Here is an 18,016-nt window from a genome sequence, read left to right on the forward strand (position 1 = left end):
TTGTCCAATTAATTCATTATGACTAATAATTTAAATTATTATAATAATAATAATTAGAAAAAAGTATTTCTTTTTTATATTTTTTAATATATATGTAATATAATTTTAAAAAAATATAACACATTTAAAATTTAATATGATATTATGTAAAAAGGAAAAATTAACGCTTTTTATAAGTACAGTAAAAATGAAAAACCTTTGAAATATAATAGTCTTATAAAAAAAAATACTAAGAATAAATGAGTTTATTATTAATAAATTGGAATATATAATATTATTGTAAATGTATATTTAACATAATTGTGTATAATTATTAATTTATGTAGCATATTTGTTAATCATAAGAAACTATGTATAGTAAAGAAAAAAAATAAAATAAAAAGAGAATAATTGTCTTCAAAAGCTAGATATTATACTTAGGAGAATGTAAAAACAAAAACATATGAATAAATAAAAAGGATAGCAAAGTACATATATATACTTATTAAAAAAAAAAAAATACAAAAAGGAAACATATTTCAATTTTTCACTTTTTATTAGCATTTTCTTTTTTAAATAATGTAATTGTAACTTTAACAAAAATCTTTTTATTTATAATCTCTTATTGTATTTTTACACACAAAAAATATGTAATAAATAAATAAATATTTATTAATTACCAAAAAGAAAGTTATAAAAAAAAAAATAATTAAAAAAAAAAAAATAGTAAATAAATAAATAAAAATAAAGGACATATAATATAATGGAGACTTTAAAAATACTTGTGCTAGGAGATCTTGGTGTGGGAAAAAGTTCCTTTTTAAAACTAATAAGTGAAAAATTCTATGAAATATACCCAATTAATTTCTTTGACTATTTTATTTATACTGATGAAAAAGAAGAAAATAAACAAATTATGAGAGAAAAAGATTTAGCTAATAATAATTGTTCACAAAAAAATGTGGAAACAATTATTGAATCAATGTTTTTTCAAGCTAAAAAAAACTTCCTTGAATTTATTGAAAGTAAAATGAATACAAAAAGTTTTTTTTTTGAAGAAAGGCATAAGTATACTTATGGTTTCGAGATTTTCACATTTTTATGGAATAGAAATAATGAATATAATAATAAATTTATAAAGAATATTCCTATGAATATGATAAAAAATGATGAAGGATTGAGTAATAATAATTTATTAAATTCCAATGATAATAAAGTATTACTAATTGAATTTTTTGAAATTGGAGGAGTACAAACTTATTCCTACATTAGAAATATTTTTTATGAAAAACATGATGGTATTTTATTAGTTTATGATTCATCTAATAATAAATCATATCACAACTTAGTAAAGTGGCTTTATGAACTATATATAAATACCAAACCACCTTCTGATATTTTCTGTGTAGTAAAAAAAAAAGAAAATACTTTATGGAATTTTTTTCAAAAAAAAAAAACAAATGATACTTCTTGCAACAAAAAAAATATTGATGCCAATTATACTAAAAATAATTCTAATGAATTCAAAAATATAAAATATAACGATGACGATTTTTTATCTGATGAAAATTCTGATATGGAAAAGGGTTACTATAAAAATAGTGATGGAATTTTAAAAGGAGAAATACCGATAGCTTGTGTTGCAACAAAAATTGATAAGAAGAACTCAAAAGAAAAACCTGCATTTGTTAAAACACCGAAAAAATCATATTTTTACAATATGTTTTTCTCTGACTTTTTCTCTAAAGAATCTATTTATGAAAATAGAAATAATTTAAAAATTAAAAAAGAAATTTTAAAAAAATTAGAACATCATATTAGTGAAGCAACAGAAATTAAAGCTAGTTCTATCGACTGTGTTGTTGACATTGATAATTTTTTAAATTTTTTAAAAACAGTTTATAATAAAAAGTATAAGTTTCCAAAACTTTAGTTTTTGTTATATAACTTTTTTCACAATATATATATATATATATATATATATATATATATATATATATATATAATTTATGCTATATCCTTTTTTTTTTTTTTTTATTAATTTCATTTAATTTTAGATATTTTCTTTTTTATATGAACAAATAAATTTTTCTTTTCAAATATATATAATTTTTTTATTTTATTTTTTTTTTTTTTTTTGTGTGTATATAAACAAAATGTTTATATTTATGTACACTTACAGTATTTAATTTTTTATATTATATTTTTTCTTTTATTTTTTTTTAAGTATACATATTTTTTAATATATCAAAACTAATATTTTTTTTTTTTTTTTCATTTTTCTTCATAAGAAATATGGATAAAAAAAATAGCTACTTACTTGTTATGCTTTTTAATCTAAATTAATAATTTAATAATTTTTTTTTTTTACTTTTATTTACTATTACTAATTATGCTTGATGAAAAATTATCATGCTTGTTGGACGAAAGTGAAGATGAAATTACTATTGCAAATGATACTACATATAAAAATAACGAGAATTATTCCACTGAAAAAAATATAAGGAATGAGAAATATAAAAATTCTTCAAGTTCTATATTGAACTTTAATATTCGTAATCTTGGAAATCTAGATAATTTCTTTAAAAAATCTAATGAAAATAAAAATTCAAAGCAGAGCAATAATGATAAAATAAATAGTAACTTAAATGATAATACACTATTCTATAATTCAACAAAACAAAAAGATGAAAATAATTCAGATATTTTGAAAACAAATTATATAAATGAAAATGAAAAAAATACTATGAATACTGAGTTAAAAGAGAAGCATGCACAATTGAAAGCGTATTCATCAGACAAATCTCTAAATAATAAAAATGTGATATATGATGAAATTAGTAAATGTCCTGATGATTCTTTCTCATCTTTTTCTCAAAATGAAAAAAAAAAAAAAAACTTTGAAAATGAATCACAAAATGAAGGCAGTGTCTTATCCAATAGATTAAATAATTTCCATAATGATAAAATAAATGCTAGTTGTAAACTAAATAAAAGTCATAATGAATCAGAATATAAAAAAAAATATCAGGACTTTCAAAAGAAAAAGGGTTCTTTTTTTAATGAAGAGAATTACTTAGAAAAAAAAAATAAAGAAAAAATGATAGATAATATTATTTGTGAAAGAAATAATTTCTCAGAAACAAATTTATATAAAGAACATTTTAAAATGGGTGAAATAAGAGATACTGACACACTAAAAGAGAAGCATTTAAGTAATAATATAAAAAAAAATTATTATGAAAGTTTTGAAAGTAATAATACATATTTATCAGATCGTACTTCTGTTTTAGTTAAAACTAATAATGAAAGCAAATATCCCATAAAAAATAACAAAGTAATAAAAGATAATACATATAATTCTCATTTCAATTTAAATGAAATGTCTCTTATAAACAATAAATCATATAATTCTTTTAATAGTATTGAATTCATCACAAATGATGGAAATAAAAATAATATAACAATCCTAAATAGTAACTCAACTAAATCGAATTCTCTAATGGGACCAGCTGGTTTGCAACATAAAATTAAAAAGTACAGCAATAAAAAAAGTAAGCAATTAATTTATTGCTTTTCATTTATAAAATATAAGTCATGGATCAAAGGATTACAGATATTAAATTTACCACTAGATCCTTTTCACTTAAGTATAAATAGTCATAAATATATAAATAATAATCCATCTAATGAATCTTTTTTATATAAATATAATATACATAACATTCTAAATAATAAAAAATTTTCCAATTATAGAATTGAAAGAATGATAGTTTTAGTAAAAACAATTGTTTGTCGGAGTCATGGATACTTTTTACTTGTAATGGATCCCTCGGGCCAAATGCCAGCTTCTCTACATAAAGAAGTAGAAAGTGAATATAAAAAAAATATTGATGTTGGATGTACTCTATTATTAAGAAATGTAACAATTTTTGACACAATAGATAACTTTCCATATTTAATAATTACACTAAGAAGCCTTGTAAGAGTTATTAAAGCTGAAGAAACAGATTACATAACTAAAGAAAAAATATATAATCAACTACACTTATAAAATAACAAGCCACATTATCTATTAATTAAAATATTTATTTAATAATTAAAGAACAATTTAGATTTTAAGATTAAAAAAATTTGATGTCTTCATCTAATCTTTAAAAATGAAGAATTTATATATCCTCTTTTTTTTTTTTTTGTGAAGAGTGATATAAAAAAATACCATAAGCTATTTTTTGAATATAATAAAATAAGAAAAATTATCTCCGACGTTTTTGTTTCTTAAAATAAAACGTTCAATAAAAATTTTTAAGCACAAACACATGTTTTTGTTCTTAATTTTTTATTATAATCTTTTTATAATCAAAGATAATAAATAACAAAATAAAGGTTCAATTAAATTTATAAAATAACTAAATGAATTACTAAAAATATATCATTATTCTTATTTTTTAATTAAAAAAAAAAATATATATATATATTTAATTATGTTTACATATGAATTTTTAATCGTGATTTTTTAATTCCAAGAGTGCTCTTCATTTAAATTAACATTTTGTTCTTTGCATTTTAATTCTTTTATATCCGATGATACTGAGAATTCGTTAGAATCTAAAGATCTTACTATCCCTTTATGTTTTCTATAATATAAATAATACATTGAAGCTCCTATTGATACAAATGCTACTACTGCAAATGCAGCAGCATATTTATATACATGTGCAGATGATTTATGATCATGGTTATGATTATCTTTTCCCCCCTCTTCATTATTTTGTTTGATGTTCTCATTGTCATAATTTTTTTTAGTATCTTCAGTATCCAGTTGCTCTATATCTTTAATGTTAATTGAATTTGTATTTTTAGAATTTCTTATTTTAGGTTCTTGAATAGATACTGACTTGGGATTTTCATTGCTGATTGATTGTGATTTTTCAGCATTAATTGGTCTTGATTCTCCAATATTAGTCTGCAATGATTCTAAATTATTTAGTGTCTTTGATTCTCCAGTACTGATATTATCAGATTTTTCATTACTGCTATTATATGATTCGTCAGTATTTAATATTTTTAACTTACTATATACTGTGTCTAATTCTGAATTATTGGATCTTATTAATTTTTTAGTACCTGTTGCATTTTCTTTTTCATTATTTATCAGCTTAATCCCTTCAATATTATTTGATTCTTTCTCTTTCAATGCATCTAATATATGTTCCTGCATAATATTAGGTCTCAGTTCTCTTGAATTTAACGTTTTCGGATATTCACTTTTATTCATATCACATATTTTAGTACGCAAATAATCATTTTTAGTCAATATTCTTTTTTTGCAATTACTTTTATTTTTATTAAATGAATGTATACCTCGTGCATCATTTGAATAATTATCATTTTTATTTTCTTCCTGTTTTTTCTTAGAATTTAAAATATTAGTGAATTCATTATTTGTACTAGACTCATTAAATATATTACTTGAAGAATTATTTGTATCTCCAAATTTGTTCGAATTATTATTATCTTCATTAACTCGTAATACTTCTTTTTCTACATTAACACCATCATTAAAACCGTTTTCTTCATTACTAGGGTAACTATTGCTATTGTTTATTTTATCAAAACCATTTTCAAAGTTGACAGATCTTTTGTTTCTATGCATATATTTTTCATTGTTTGTTGAATCTTCCACATCAGGTACGTAATCATCTTGCTTTTCTTCTAATTTTTTATATTTGTTCATTTCACTATTTTTTTCATCTGCAGGAATTTTCATCTTTTTTCTACGTATTTCATATTTATATTCAGGTATTTTGTCTTGAGCTTCTTTTACTTTTTGCAGTAGTTTTCTATTTATTTCATATATATCAGAAAAAGACATATCAGCTTGTAATACTCCTTCCAATTTATCATAATCTTCTTTTTCATTAGAAGAGTAATCATCAATGTTCTTATCACTAGAATCAGTTTTATTTTTAAATAAATCATCTAACAAAATATCAAATTCTTGTTCTATCTCTTTTTCTTTTTCATCCTCATCTTCAAATTTTTCATCTCTAATTTCTACTTTTTGTATAAATATTTTAAGCTTGTTTTTTGCTTCATCATCAAAATTTTTTATGTTGTACTTTTTTTTTTTTTTAAACATATTTAGTAATAATTTATTTAATAGTTTTTTATATCCTTTTTTTTTATATTCAGAACTATATGTATTTAATGAATTAGGAATTTTCTCATTTTCGTATTCTTCATTCAAATTATTTGATGATCTAAATACCATTATATTTTTATTTAAATTTTTATCATTTATGTTTTTATATGGATTTAAATTTAATTCACTTCTAAAATATATTTTTTTTTTTCTTGATAAATCATCATTTAAATAATCGTCTTCGTATGATCTTGTACTTTCTCCTACTAAAGTATAAGGATCATTTGTTCTTTCTTTAACATCAAATTCTAAGTTTAACATTTCATTATGGTTATCATTTTCTTCATCTAAATAAGATGATTTTTCTTCATTTTTTTGTTTATTATCATTGTTTTGGTCTATTCTTATTTCATCTTCCTTTTTATCATTGAAAGGATTATAATTAATATGTGAACAAATATTTTTCTGTATTTCCAATATTTCATTGTGCAAATCATAATGGTTTAATAGTGAATAAGAAAATCTATCATTTGGATTTTCATTTGAAGAAATAGTTAATTTTTTGCATTGATCTTCATAACTATTATTAATACAAACAGAATAAATTTCAGCATTGTAGGTTTCTTTAATTTTTTTAATAGATTCTCCTACCTCTCTAATTGAGTTTTCTTCTATATCGCCACTATTAATTATTAATAAAACTTTTTTTGCATCTGGTCTTGTAGTATTAGTATTTAAAACATTGTTATGAACAAATTGCAATGCATTATTTATATCTTTTGAATTGCCACCAAAATTATATCCCATGTATCCTAAAAATATAAGTAATTCATCTCTATCTTTCGATAGTATACTAGAAAAATCAAACCAGTTATATACTTCATTAGAAAATGTTGTTAATGAAATATTAACTAGTTTTTCATTTACATTTAAGTGTGATATCATTTTTCTTATAGAAGGAATAGTATGTTTTTTCCAAGTTTCTAAAGTAATTTTTGTTGAATCATCTAATAAAATAGAAAGATCTAATTCTGTATCACATTTATCTAATGAATGATCACAACTAACATTGAAACATTCTTGAAAAATATAATTTCTTTGTTCTAAACAACTCTTTCCCTTTCTTTTATATAATCCTTCTTCTGGATTTTTCTCATTTTTTAAGGATTTTCTTTTCATAAAATGGGAACCAACATTACAAGAGCTGGAGCATTGAGACCATTCAGACCACTCGCTACATACCGCATTTAAGGAAATATCATCATAAAATTTTTCAAATGTATGTATTAATATGAAATTATGAAAATATGAATTTTTATATACACATTTTAATAATTCATTTGTATTTGATCCATTTTTTTGGATGTAATTACAATAATCTTTAAATTTGGCATTCGTAATTATATTTAATATAATATTTTTTCTATCAAATAAATAATGAATCGTATTTAAATCAGTGTCATCGTTTAATATATCTCCATCTGAATTTAAAAACATGATAACCATTTTTGTTAGATTTTCGTTTGAATTAAAAAAATGTTTTATGCCTATATAGTTGAGTGCTTTTAAATGTTTAGATCCTCTTTCAGCATATTCCCCTTTCGTACTTAATACTTCTTCTTTAAATTTTTCAGAAGCATTTGCATCACTATTATCTGTTGTTATTCTTGTTTTAACATTAATATGATCGTAAGTTACATAAGAAATACGAATTTTTTTTTCATTTTTAACTAAAATATTATTTCCTAATTCTACAATGTTTTCAAGTAAACTATGATTGATTTCACTATTAGGCATTATTCCTACATCATATAATAATACTAGATCTAAATCTCCCCTTTTTGTTATCTTTCTAATTAAGTTTTCACTTTTAACAAAAAAAATTAAAAATAAAAATAAAAAATTAAAAAATTTTATATTTTTCATTTTGTTCTTTTAAAAACAAAAATATAAATAAAAATTTAAAAAAAAAAAATTAACAAAAAAAAAATTAACAAAGAAAAAATAATAAGAAATACTAAATTAACAAAAAATCTAAAAGAAAATGTCCTAAAAAATTACAAAAAACTAGGGAACAAAAAAATAAAAATATATATGAACAATGAAATATACTAATTAGTGATAGGAAATTTTGAATTAAGTTATTTGAATATATTTAAATAAATTGTCTTATTTTTTTTTTTTTTTAATTAATTCATTTATATGGTTTAAAAAAAAAAAAAAAGAAAAAAAAAAAAATATATGTATATATATATATATATATATATATATATATATATATATATATATGTATGCTTATATAAAAATATATGTCAATAATAAATGAATGTTTAAGATATTTTTTATATTGTCATCAAAAAATGAAAAGAACATAAATGTATATATAATGGTATAATTAAATATTCTATCAATAGTATATAAAAAGATATATACTTAAATTATGAGTACGTAAAAAATAAATAATAATTATTCAAAAATATAATTAAATTTAATTGATCTATATTTGTTCTAATTATTCTTTATTTTTTTCATTATTTAGTTAAATATATGTAGGTAAATACAAGTATAATATGTTTAATATAAAAAGGAGGAAATACAATTCTCTACTTCAAGTCATAATTATACATTTGTCCAAGGTCATAATTTAAAAGAAATTGGAACAATAAAATAAAAAATTTTAAAATAATAAAAATTTGAGAGTATAAACAATTAAAAAAAAAAAAAAGAAAAGAAAAATAATTACAAAAAAAATAAAGGAAAAAAAATTATAGAAAAAGTTATTTTAATAATTTTGAATAATCAGAATTTAATATCATTTAAAACAGAACTAACCTATAAATTTCCATGATAAAACTTTCTCATAAATTAAAAATTAAAATCCTTACTATAAGATTTCAAAAAAATAAATATTCACATTTTTTTTATAAAAATTTTAATATTTTACAAAATAATTAAAATATTTGAATGAATATTTTTTTAAAAGAAGTATTAAAAATGTTTTTAAAAAAATTATTTAAATTATTTAATTTTTTTTTTTTACGTTTTATTTTTTACAAAAAATGTTTGTTTTATTTATCAAATCTTTTAAAACTAGCTGATTGTCTTCAACACATCTTTTTCTTTTAATACATGCATAGATTCAAATAAATACCCCCATACTTCATGCAACAAAATACAAAAAAAAAAAAAAGAAAATAGATGTATCAGTCTTTTATTTTTATTTTATACATTATATTTAAAAATTGATTTCCTTTTAGTGATTATGCATGCATCTACATGTGTCATTTCTATATCTCACTAAAATTTTTCTTTTTTTTCATTGATATAAATTATTCATTTTTTATTTTTACTTAAATTATAAAATGTCTTTTATTTTAAAATAACTATTTTTTAAATAAAAGAAAATAAATGCAATATAATAATTAAAAGAAAATTTAAATTATTTCAAATAAAGGAAAAAAAATTAATGTCCCTTATTTCCTTTTTTTTTTTTGAATTAAAAAAAAAAAGTGCGTTAATAAAACACCTTGTCTAGTATTATAAAATTTTATATTTTAATTCTTTTTTTTAATAAAATCATAGATAGTATCAACATAATAAAAATAATAATATAAAAAAAAATTATTTTTTTCATTAAGTATAAATATAAAGGAAACATAATAAATTAAAAATAAACTTCATTTTCTATTATTTTTTTTTTTTTTGTTGTCATATAATAAAAATTTCCAATTTTCCTATATATATATTTTTTAAAATGTTTTTACTTATATATTAAAGAGATTAAAAAAAAAATTAATAGTGTATATTATAAAAAAAAAATGATGAATAAAAATGTAAATGAAATAAATAAAAGAATAATAAAAAAAATTATGATTGTTAATTTTGATGATATTAATGGATATTCACTGAAAAATATTTATCCAAATTTTCATAATTTAAATTATTTTTTTTCTTTCAAATGTTTAAAAAACTATAATATCACTAGACTAGTTTACTTGAATAAGGTTAAGAAAAAAAGAAAAAAGAATAAATGTAAGAAATATTTTAGTTCATCATTCTCTTATGATATATATGAAAAAAAAAAAGAAAAAGTATCAAATAAGATAAATGATAATATTTATGATTTTTGCAATAAACAAAATTTAATAAGTGATTGTGAATTATTATATAATGAAAATAATCTAAATATAGATTTTAATTTTTCAAACTCAAAGAATTCAAGCAAGACAGATAATTTAAAAAATTCAAGTATTATTACAAGTTCATTTAATTCAAATAATCCTAAAGTTTCTAGTGATTCAAATAAAATCTATACAAAAAAGAGCTACAAAATTTTCCCTTTTTATAAAAAAAAATTAACAAATAACTATTTAGATAATTCTTTGAAGAAATTTGGCAATAAAAATGCAAGTGAAAAAATTTTTGAAAAAAAAGAAAATGAGTTTGCAAAACAAAGTTCTAATACATTCATTGATTTGAAAAAATCGACAAAATATAAAAAAGAAATTATATACTGTAGTTCGAATTTAAGTGAGGATAAATGTAGTATGCCAAAAAATTCGTTATGTTTTTCAGAAAAATCAAAATGTGAAACTTTCAACAAGGGTTATGCTGATTTATTATCAGGTGAGAATACCCGTTCTAATGGTAATAGTACAAAAAAAAAAAAAAAATTTTTTTTAAATTAAAAAAAATAGATATATAGTCAACATGAAAATTTTCAAAGTTCAGAATTTTCCAATTTTTTTTAAAATATTTGACTAATTATAATAAAAATTTTGAACTTTAAAAAATTTCAATAGAGTTTATAAAGATGGATGAGTATTCAAAATACGAAATGAAAATAATTATGATGTATTCTATTCCATATATAAAAAAGAAAAAGTTAATTAAATTTAATGGTATATAAAAAAAAAAAAAATTTCACAATTTTAGAAAAAAAAACTAAATGGTTACTTTAATTCAATTTATTTATTTCTTAATTTTTTTTTTTTTTATATTAAAGATAAAGAATGTGTATTATTATTTCGATTAAGAAGACAATTTAATAAACTTTCTAAGTATAATAATGTAAATAAATATTATTACGAATTTGTTCATGTATTTAATAGGTTCTTTATTAAAATAAATATGAAGAATGCAGATTATTTATAAATTTTTTTTTTTTCATATATTTTTATGAATTATTTTTATATGTATATTTATTGTCTCAGAAAATATATAGATAAAAATACGAAAGAATTAAAAAACGAAAGTATAATTATAACAACCGAATTATTAAATATTGAATTTTTTAAAAAAGTTATAAAATTTTTTAGCACTGCTTACTTTGACATTGGCTTCAATATATTAATAAATTTTTATGAAAGCATGAAGAAATGTAGTAGTACAAAAGAAATATTAGAAATAAAATTAAATTATAAAAATCATAATTTTTATGAGAACATTGAAATTAAATCTATTAATTCCAATTATAATCATAATATATATTCAAAAAATAAGAAATATCAAGAAAATATTTTTGAAATTAAATCTTTGAATAATGAAAAAAAAGACAAATATATTAACATAATAAGGACAAATACAAAATTAAATATAGAAAATTATTATGATCATAATTTTAATTCTTTCAAAGTAATTAATATATATATATATATATATATATATATATATATATATATATATATATATATATTAATTGTTTTTTCTTTTTTTTTATAGAATACAAATATTTATAAAAATTTATTTTATTTTAAGGAGTATTTATTAATTTTTTTTGAAATGATTTTACTTGGGTATCCTATTTGTGTACTATCTAAGAATATTCAAAGTTAAAATATTGAATAAATAAGGAAATAAAAAAAATTATATGTTTTTTTATTAGATATTTTTATCTAAGCCTTATAATATATTTAAATTTTTTTTATTAAAATTTTTTTTTCTATAGAGTTAGCAATTTCGTTATAGCTTTAATTTCATTAATATCTCCAATAAATTATTACGGTGATTATAGGTTTAAAGAAAAGATATATATTTATTTATTACGTATCATTAATAAATCAATTAATTATTTATTCTTATATTTATTCATATATTTATTTTTACTTTTTTTTTTTTTTTTATTAGACCTTATATTAGCATACATGAAAAAGATTTTATATATTTATATAGACTAAATAAAAAGAAAAAAAAAAAAGTGAAAAACATAATTTTAGGTTTATATCCTTCTTTTTTAGTTTATAATATGGTATTATTCAAAATAAAATTATAGAAAAAAAAATAATTTTTATTACATAAATAATATTGTTTTAATAGAGTATTTTTCTTTTTATTTTTACATGAAAAAGAAAAATATGAATATTATAGGAATAAAATTAAAGAAAAAAGAAATACCAAAAAATATAATTAAAAAATGTAAGATTATAAGAAAAGACAGGAAAAATTTTTCTTTTATATATTTATGTAGTAATCCTATATTAAATTTGATAGATGTTAAAAATATTTTTCCTCATAGTAAGGAATATGAATATTTTAAGGAAATAAAAAAAAATGAAAAAAAAAAGCTTTTTAATAACCATAAAAATGGAGAAAGAATAAAATCATTTAATAAAATAATAGAAAATGAATTAAGTGATTATAGCTTTGATCATTCTGTGAAGTCAGCTTCCTATTTACCATTTAACAAAACGTTAAGTTTAAATGAAGATATTTTTTTTTCAAATGATAATATAGAAAAAAATGAAGAAAAAAGATATTATGAAAATGAAAAATTTTCCACTTATATACCAAATTTTAATAATTCATTAAAAGAATACCATAACATAAAAAATTACTTAAGTGATTTAGAAGATATAGGAAATAAAAAAATTGAATTATACCTAGATGAAATTATGAATGAAATATTAAAACCGATTATTTTATCAGTTAAATGTAATAACAATTTTAGAAATATTGAATTTTGCAGTTTTAAAAAGAATATTTCCTACAATTATTTTCGACATCTTTCCAATATATATGAAAAGTAAAATTACAAAAAATATATTTATATGTATAATATTATATGAAATATAAATTTTTATATATTATTATTTTCTTTTCTTTAGAGATATAGATAAATTTTACAAAAAATTTCTTAAAAATAATAATTTTCTACATTGGATAAAAAATTATTTCCCTTTTTAATATATGTCTAATAATTTATGAAAAAAAAAAAAAAAAATGAAAAAAATTATTCAAAATATAAATCATAATATTTTTTGGAATTTTATTAACTTGTGGAAAATTCCGAGTTTCAAGATTTATTAAATGAATATTTTATATACAAACATATATATATATATATATAATATATTTTAATTTTTCAAAGAAACAATTAAAGCATCTTTAATATTCTTGTTTATGTTTACTTCAAAAATTTTAAAATTATCAGAAAAAAAGTCATGAATTTTTTTTTTTTTTTTTAAACAATTTCCATAAAATATGGCAAATTCAGAAATTTCAAAAATATTATCACGATTTAACATTATTTTTTTTTTATTTAAAAAATTTAATAACTTGTCATTTTTTAAAAAGTTAAGATTAAAGAAAGATTGCAAATTTATTAAGCAAAAAGAAATTTTTCTATAATCAATAAAGAAAATTATTTTAGTTTTATTATTTCTATTTTTAACAAACATATCAAATGATTTGACAACTTCATTATAATTAAAATTAAAAATAATAATTTCGCTTTTGTGCAGAATACATGCATCCACAGGTACTCCTAAAAAATTTTCCAAAATATCCAAACTGTTTTTATAATTATAAAGATGATTATTTAACATAGAATTAATAAAAATATAACTTTTACATACTTTTTTTTTATTCAATATAAAGAAATTATGAAACATGTCAATATCTTTCATAATTAAAAATGTTCTCATTAATATTAAAAAGTTTATATTCGACAATTTATAAGATTTTAAATAACATAGTACAGTAAGATAAAAATATAAATATATATATTGCAAATGTAAAAATTTTTTTTTATTCTGAGATATTTTACTATTTTTATTAGTCATATTGTAATTTAATTTCGTTCTTTTTTTGTACAAATATTTCATAAGTCCATTAAAAATTAAAGTATATTCTTTTTTATTTATTAAAGTATATATTTTTTCAATGAAAAAGTGTTTCAAAATTTTACTTTTTTTAATTTTTCTAATGTTTTTCAAATTAAAAAATTCTATATTTTCTTTTTTTTTTAATTCCATTTCAATAAATTTCATGCTATCGTTAGTATCCTTTTTATTTTTATTATATGTTTTTTTTTTTGAATATTTTTTAATTAAATAATCATATATATATAAAGGATTATAATAAAAAAATAAATACTTTAGATAATTTTTAATATATTTTGTTTCTTCTGAAAAATAAAATAAGTTATTTAAGCACATGTTGGATTTATAATAGATAAAAAGAATCTTTTTAGATAAATTATAATTTTCCTTTTTTCTTTTTAATGCATTTTTTTTGCCATTTTTCAATATTCTAAAAAATTTTTTCTTGAAATATTTAGATTTCATAATGTGCTTAAACAATATAATTATTTCTTTATGTAATTTCAAATTATTTAAATAATAAAAAATAAAAAATATTTGTTTTAAATTTAGTACTAATATTTTTTTTTTAAAAATGTTTAACGTTCCTGCATTTTTCTTATTATCCATTAATTTATTAATTAAAATTTTTATTTTTTTTCTATTATAACAATTAATTATTTGTTTATAAATAGTATAAATTCTATTATATTCTAATAATATTTTTTCAAATAAAAAGGAGTGCTCATCTTTTTGCAAAATTTCTCTATTTTTTAATCTTTCTAATAATAGATTAATTATATTATATCGTACATTTTTTAAGATCTTTTGATTTTTTTCTATAATATCAACAGCAATTTTAGTATAATTACACATATCAAATGCTGAAATTAATATAAATAAAAAACATATATTTATCTTACATAAGGATAATATTTGTCTTTTATTAATTATCAACTGAAATAGTATTTCACCATCCTTAAATGATGCATCCACTAAATCAGTGATATAGTTATATATAAAAAGATATAATTCGTCAAAGGTGTTATTATAAATAAGAACTGTCTCATTAATTGTTTCAAAAAATCTTCTTAATAATCCTTTATATCCTTTTATGATAAATGAAAATAATTTTTTTTTTTTTAAAAGCCTTTTTAAAAAAGCAATTCTATTATTATCAACTAATTCGTTATTTAATGTATCATTTTTTTTTATGCTTATAGTTAATTTATTTTTTGTTTCTTTTCCCATTTCCATTAACATTGCTTCTTCACCTGATATGTTTTTTTTTTCATTGATTTTATTTATTATTTTTTTTTTTTTTTTGAGATCGATATTGTTGTTCTTTTCCCCATTGTTTTCAAAAAAATTATTTGTAAAATAATTAATAGATTTCTTATTGATAAAATCAACATTGCTTAAATTTAAATCAAGTAAGAAAACATACTGCAATAATATTAAAACAGAATATAATTTAAATGTATCTTTCTCATTGTATGGCATATTACATATAATGAATTGTTTTACATAGGATATTATTTTATCATTTAATTCTTTTAAATATTTGAAAAAACAAATTTTATTACTAAACAGATCTTCGTTGTATATATTAATGTGATTAATAAAATAATTTTCTTTAGTAGATTTATTTGTGTTATTTTCAACATGATACTTTTTTTTTAAATAAAAAATTTTCAATGCATGAGATAATGTTAAAAAAAAATAACACCATTTATAATCGTAAAAAATGTCATTATTTGAATAATACGTATAAAACTGTTGAAGAAATTGTTCTATGAAATAATAGTTTCTTTTTTTTAATAAGGTATCTAAAATATTTAAATATACTAAAAAATTAGTATTCGATTGATTATATTCCTTTTTATCTATATCATAATTTTTATTAGTAATATTATTATTAATAAAATGTTTGTTATTGAAATAAATATTATCTGTAATATAGTTGTCAATAAAATTAAATGTATTAACCGATAAAAAATTTAATTTGAATTTTTTTTTGTTACTACTTAATGAAGTACTATACAAATTATTGCGTGTTAAATTTTGGCACATTATATATTTATTTAAGAAATTATTTTCATTTAATTTATTAACAAAATTTATTATAAATAAATTGTTTTTATTTAAAATTTTATAAATATAATTTTTGAAAAACAGTAATATTAATCTATATTGCGAATGGAGATAAAAATAATTTAAAATTATTAATCTATCAAACACATCATAATAGGTAATATTTCTTTTAATTTTTGTATATACTTTATTTATATTTCTGCAATTGTTTATGCCAAAAAATGTTATGTTTTGTTTCTTTCTTGTTTTTAAGTAAATATCTATTAATTTGTTGTCGCAAATATTATCTTTTTTTTTTTTTTTTTTTACATTTTTTTTTAAATTTCTTGCATGATTTAGAATAAATTTGTAATTACTATTATCAATTAGATTTAATAATTTTCCGTTGCATTTACTATAATTTATATATAGGTATTTCAAAATTAGATGATATAAGATATTTTCTTTTATATAAAAATCATTTAAACTAAAATTTTCTAACAAGATTTTTAAATATCTTTTAGATACATTAGGTAGATAGTACAAACACAAAAAATTATTCAGTTTATTTTTATTTTTATATAGAAGGTCCCTTTTCAATGTAAATTTTATTTTATTATTTAAATTGAAATGAAAAAAAGATATTTTCCTTTCTTCTATTATCTTTCTATTTATATTTTCGTCAATTTTTAATCCAACTATGGGAGACTCTAATGAACTTATAAATGTTGAATCTTTACATTTTTTATACTTTACAAATTCCTCTCGTTTCTTATATTTATTTAAAGAATAGTTTATAAATAAATGTGTTTTTTTATATAATTTCTTGCAATGTTTTAGGCATAAATAATAAATGATTACATTATATATAAGTACTAGGTAAAAAAAATAAAAATACATATCTATATATGTGTCAATTCATTCCTCTTTTTGTATTTTTCTAATTTTTATATTTTTTTGCATTGTTTTTTTTTTCATTTTTACATTATTAAAGAACAAATTCTATTTTGTATTTCATATTATTTCAACTCTTTTTTAAAATATGAATTTATGTTTATTGTTTGCACAATACATGTTTATTTTATTTATTTATTTATTTATTTATTTATTTATTTATTTATTTATTTATTTATTTATTTATTTATTTATTTTATTTATTTATTTTATTTTATCTTCTGTTCATTTGTTTCATTTCATTTACATAATTTTTCTTTTTATATTTTTTAAATTTATCTATTCTTTGCCATTGAAAAAAAAAAAAAAGAAAAAATATAAAAATATGTACACTTTATTAAATAAAAGATTTATAAATCTTTTTAAAAAAAACAAAATGTGATTCTTAAGATCTCTATATAATTTTTTAATTTTTTTTATATCGTTCTTTTTTAATTTTTCATTTGGGATTCTTAATAGTAGATTTAAAAGTAGTGCTTCATTTTCCGTTTTTAATAATGTGAAGTTATATATTTTATATTCATATTAAAATTAATATTTATTTTGTTTTTAAACTTAATAATTTATTGTAATTATCAAAAAATTTTTTTTTTTAAATTATTGGAAAAGAAAAAAAGAAATAAACTTATTTATATTTATAAAAATTTTTATTTTATTTTTTATAGAAATTCCATTAATATTATATTATAATGACCTTATGTAATGTGCTTACATTTTTCTTTTTTATAAATATATAAAACATTTTGAGTAAAAATTAGATGCTACTGAAGTTATAATTTAAGCCAAA

At 17.8% G+C, this 18,016-nt stretch overlaps 5 protein-coding genes across 5 annotated transcripts; 3 read left to right on the forward strand and 2 right to left on the reverse strand.

Annotated features, from left to right (window-relative positions):
- Positions 1-742: 742 nt before the first annotated feature.
- Positions 743-1,912, forward strand: PRELSG_1131300 (ras GTPAse, putative; the record flags this gene model as incomplete). The annotated part of the gene is made up of 1 exon (XM_028677593.1): positions 743-1,912. One exon carries the CDS (start codon positions 743-745, stop codon positions 1,910-1,912), a length of 1,170 nt encoding a protein of 389 aa, XP_028533966.1.
- Positions 1,913-2,371: 459 nt separating this feature from the next.
- PRELSG_1131400 (conserved Plasmodium protein, unknown function) lies at positions 2,372-4,033 on the forward strand (the record flags this gene model as incomplete). The annotated part of the gene is made up of 1 exon (XM_028677594.1): positions 2,372-4,033. One exon carries the CDS (start codon positions 2,372-2,374, stop codon positions 4,031-4,033), a length of 1,662 nt encoding a protein of 553 aa, XP_028533967.1.
- Positions 4,034-4,495: 462 nt separating this feature from the next.
- On the reverse strand, positions 4,496-8,050 carry TLP (TRAP-like protein, putative; the record flags this gene model as incomplete). The annotated part of the gene is made up of 1 exon (XM_028677595.1): positions 4,496-8,050. One exon carries the CDS (start codon positions 8,048-8,050, stop codon positions 4,496-4,498), a length of 3,555 nt encoding a protein of 1,184 aa, XP_028533968.1.
- A 1,895-nt stretch (positions 8,051-9,945) lies between these two features.
- Positions 9,946-11,959, forward strand: PRELSG_1131600 (hypothetical protein; the record flags this gene model as incomplete). The annotated part of the gene is made up of 4 exons (XM_028677596.1): positions 9,946-10,777; positions 10,927-11,025; positions 11,349-11,758; positions 11,846-11,959. The coding sequence occupies 4 exons, from the start codon at positions 9,946-9,948 to the stop codon at positions 11,957-11,959; spliced, it is 1,455 nt and encodes a 484-aa protein (XP_028533969.1).
- A 1,517-nt stretch (positions 11,960-13,476) lies between these two features.
- On the reverse strand, positions 13,477-17,175 carry PRELSG_1131700 (conserved Plasmodium protein, unknown function; the record flags this gene model as incomplete). The annotated part of the gene is made up of 1 exon (XM_028677597.1): positions 13,477-17,175. One exon carries the CDS (start codon positions 17,173-17,175, stop codon positions 13,477-13,479), a length of 3,699 nt encoding a protein of 1,232 aa, XP_028533970.1.
- Positions 17,176-18,016: the final 841 nt, after the last annotated feature.

This window comes from Plasmodium relictum, assembly GCF_900005765.1.
Source record: "Plasmodium relictum strain SGS1 genome assembly, chromosome: 11".
NCBI classification, from domain to species: Eukaryota; Apicomplexa; class Aconoidasida; order Haemosporida; family Plasmodiidae; genus Plasmodium; species Plasmodium relictum.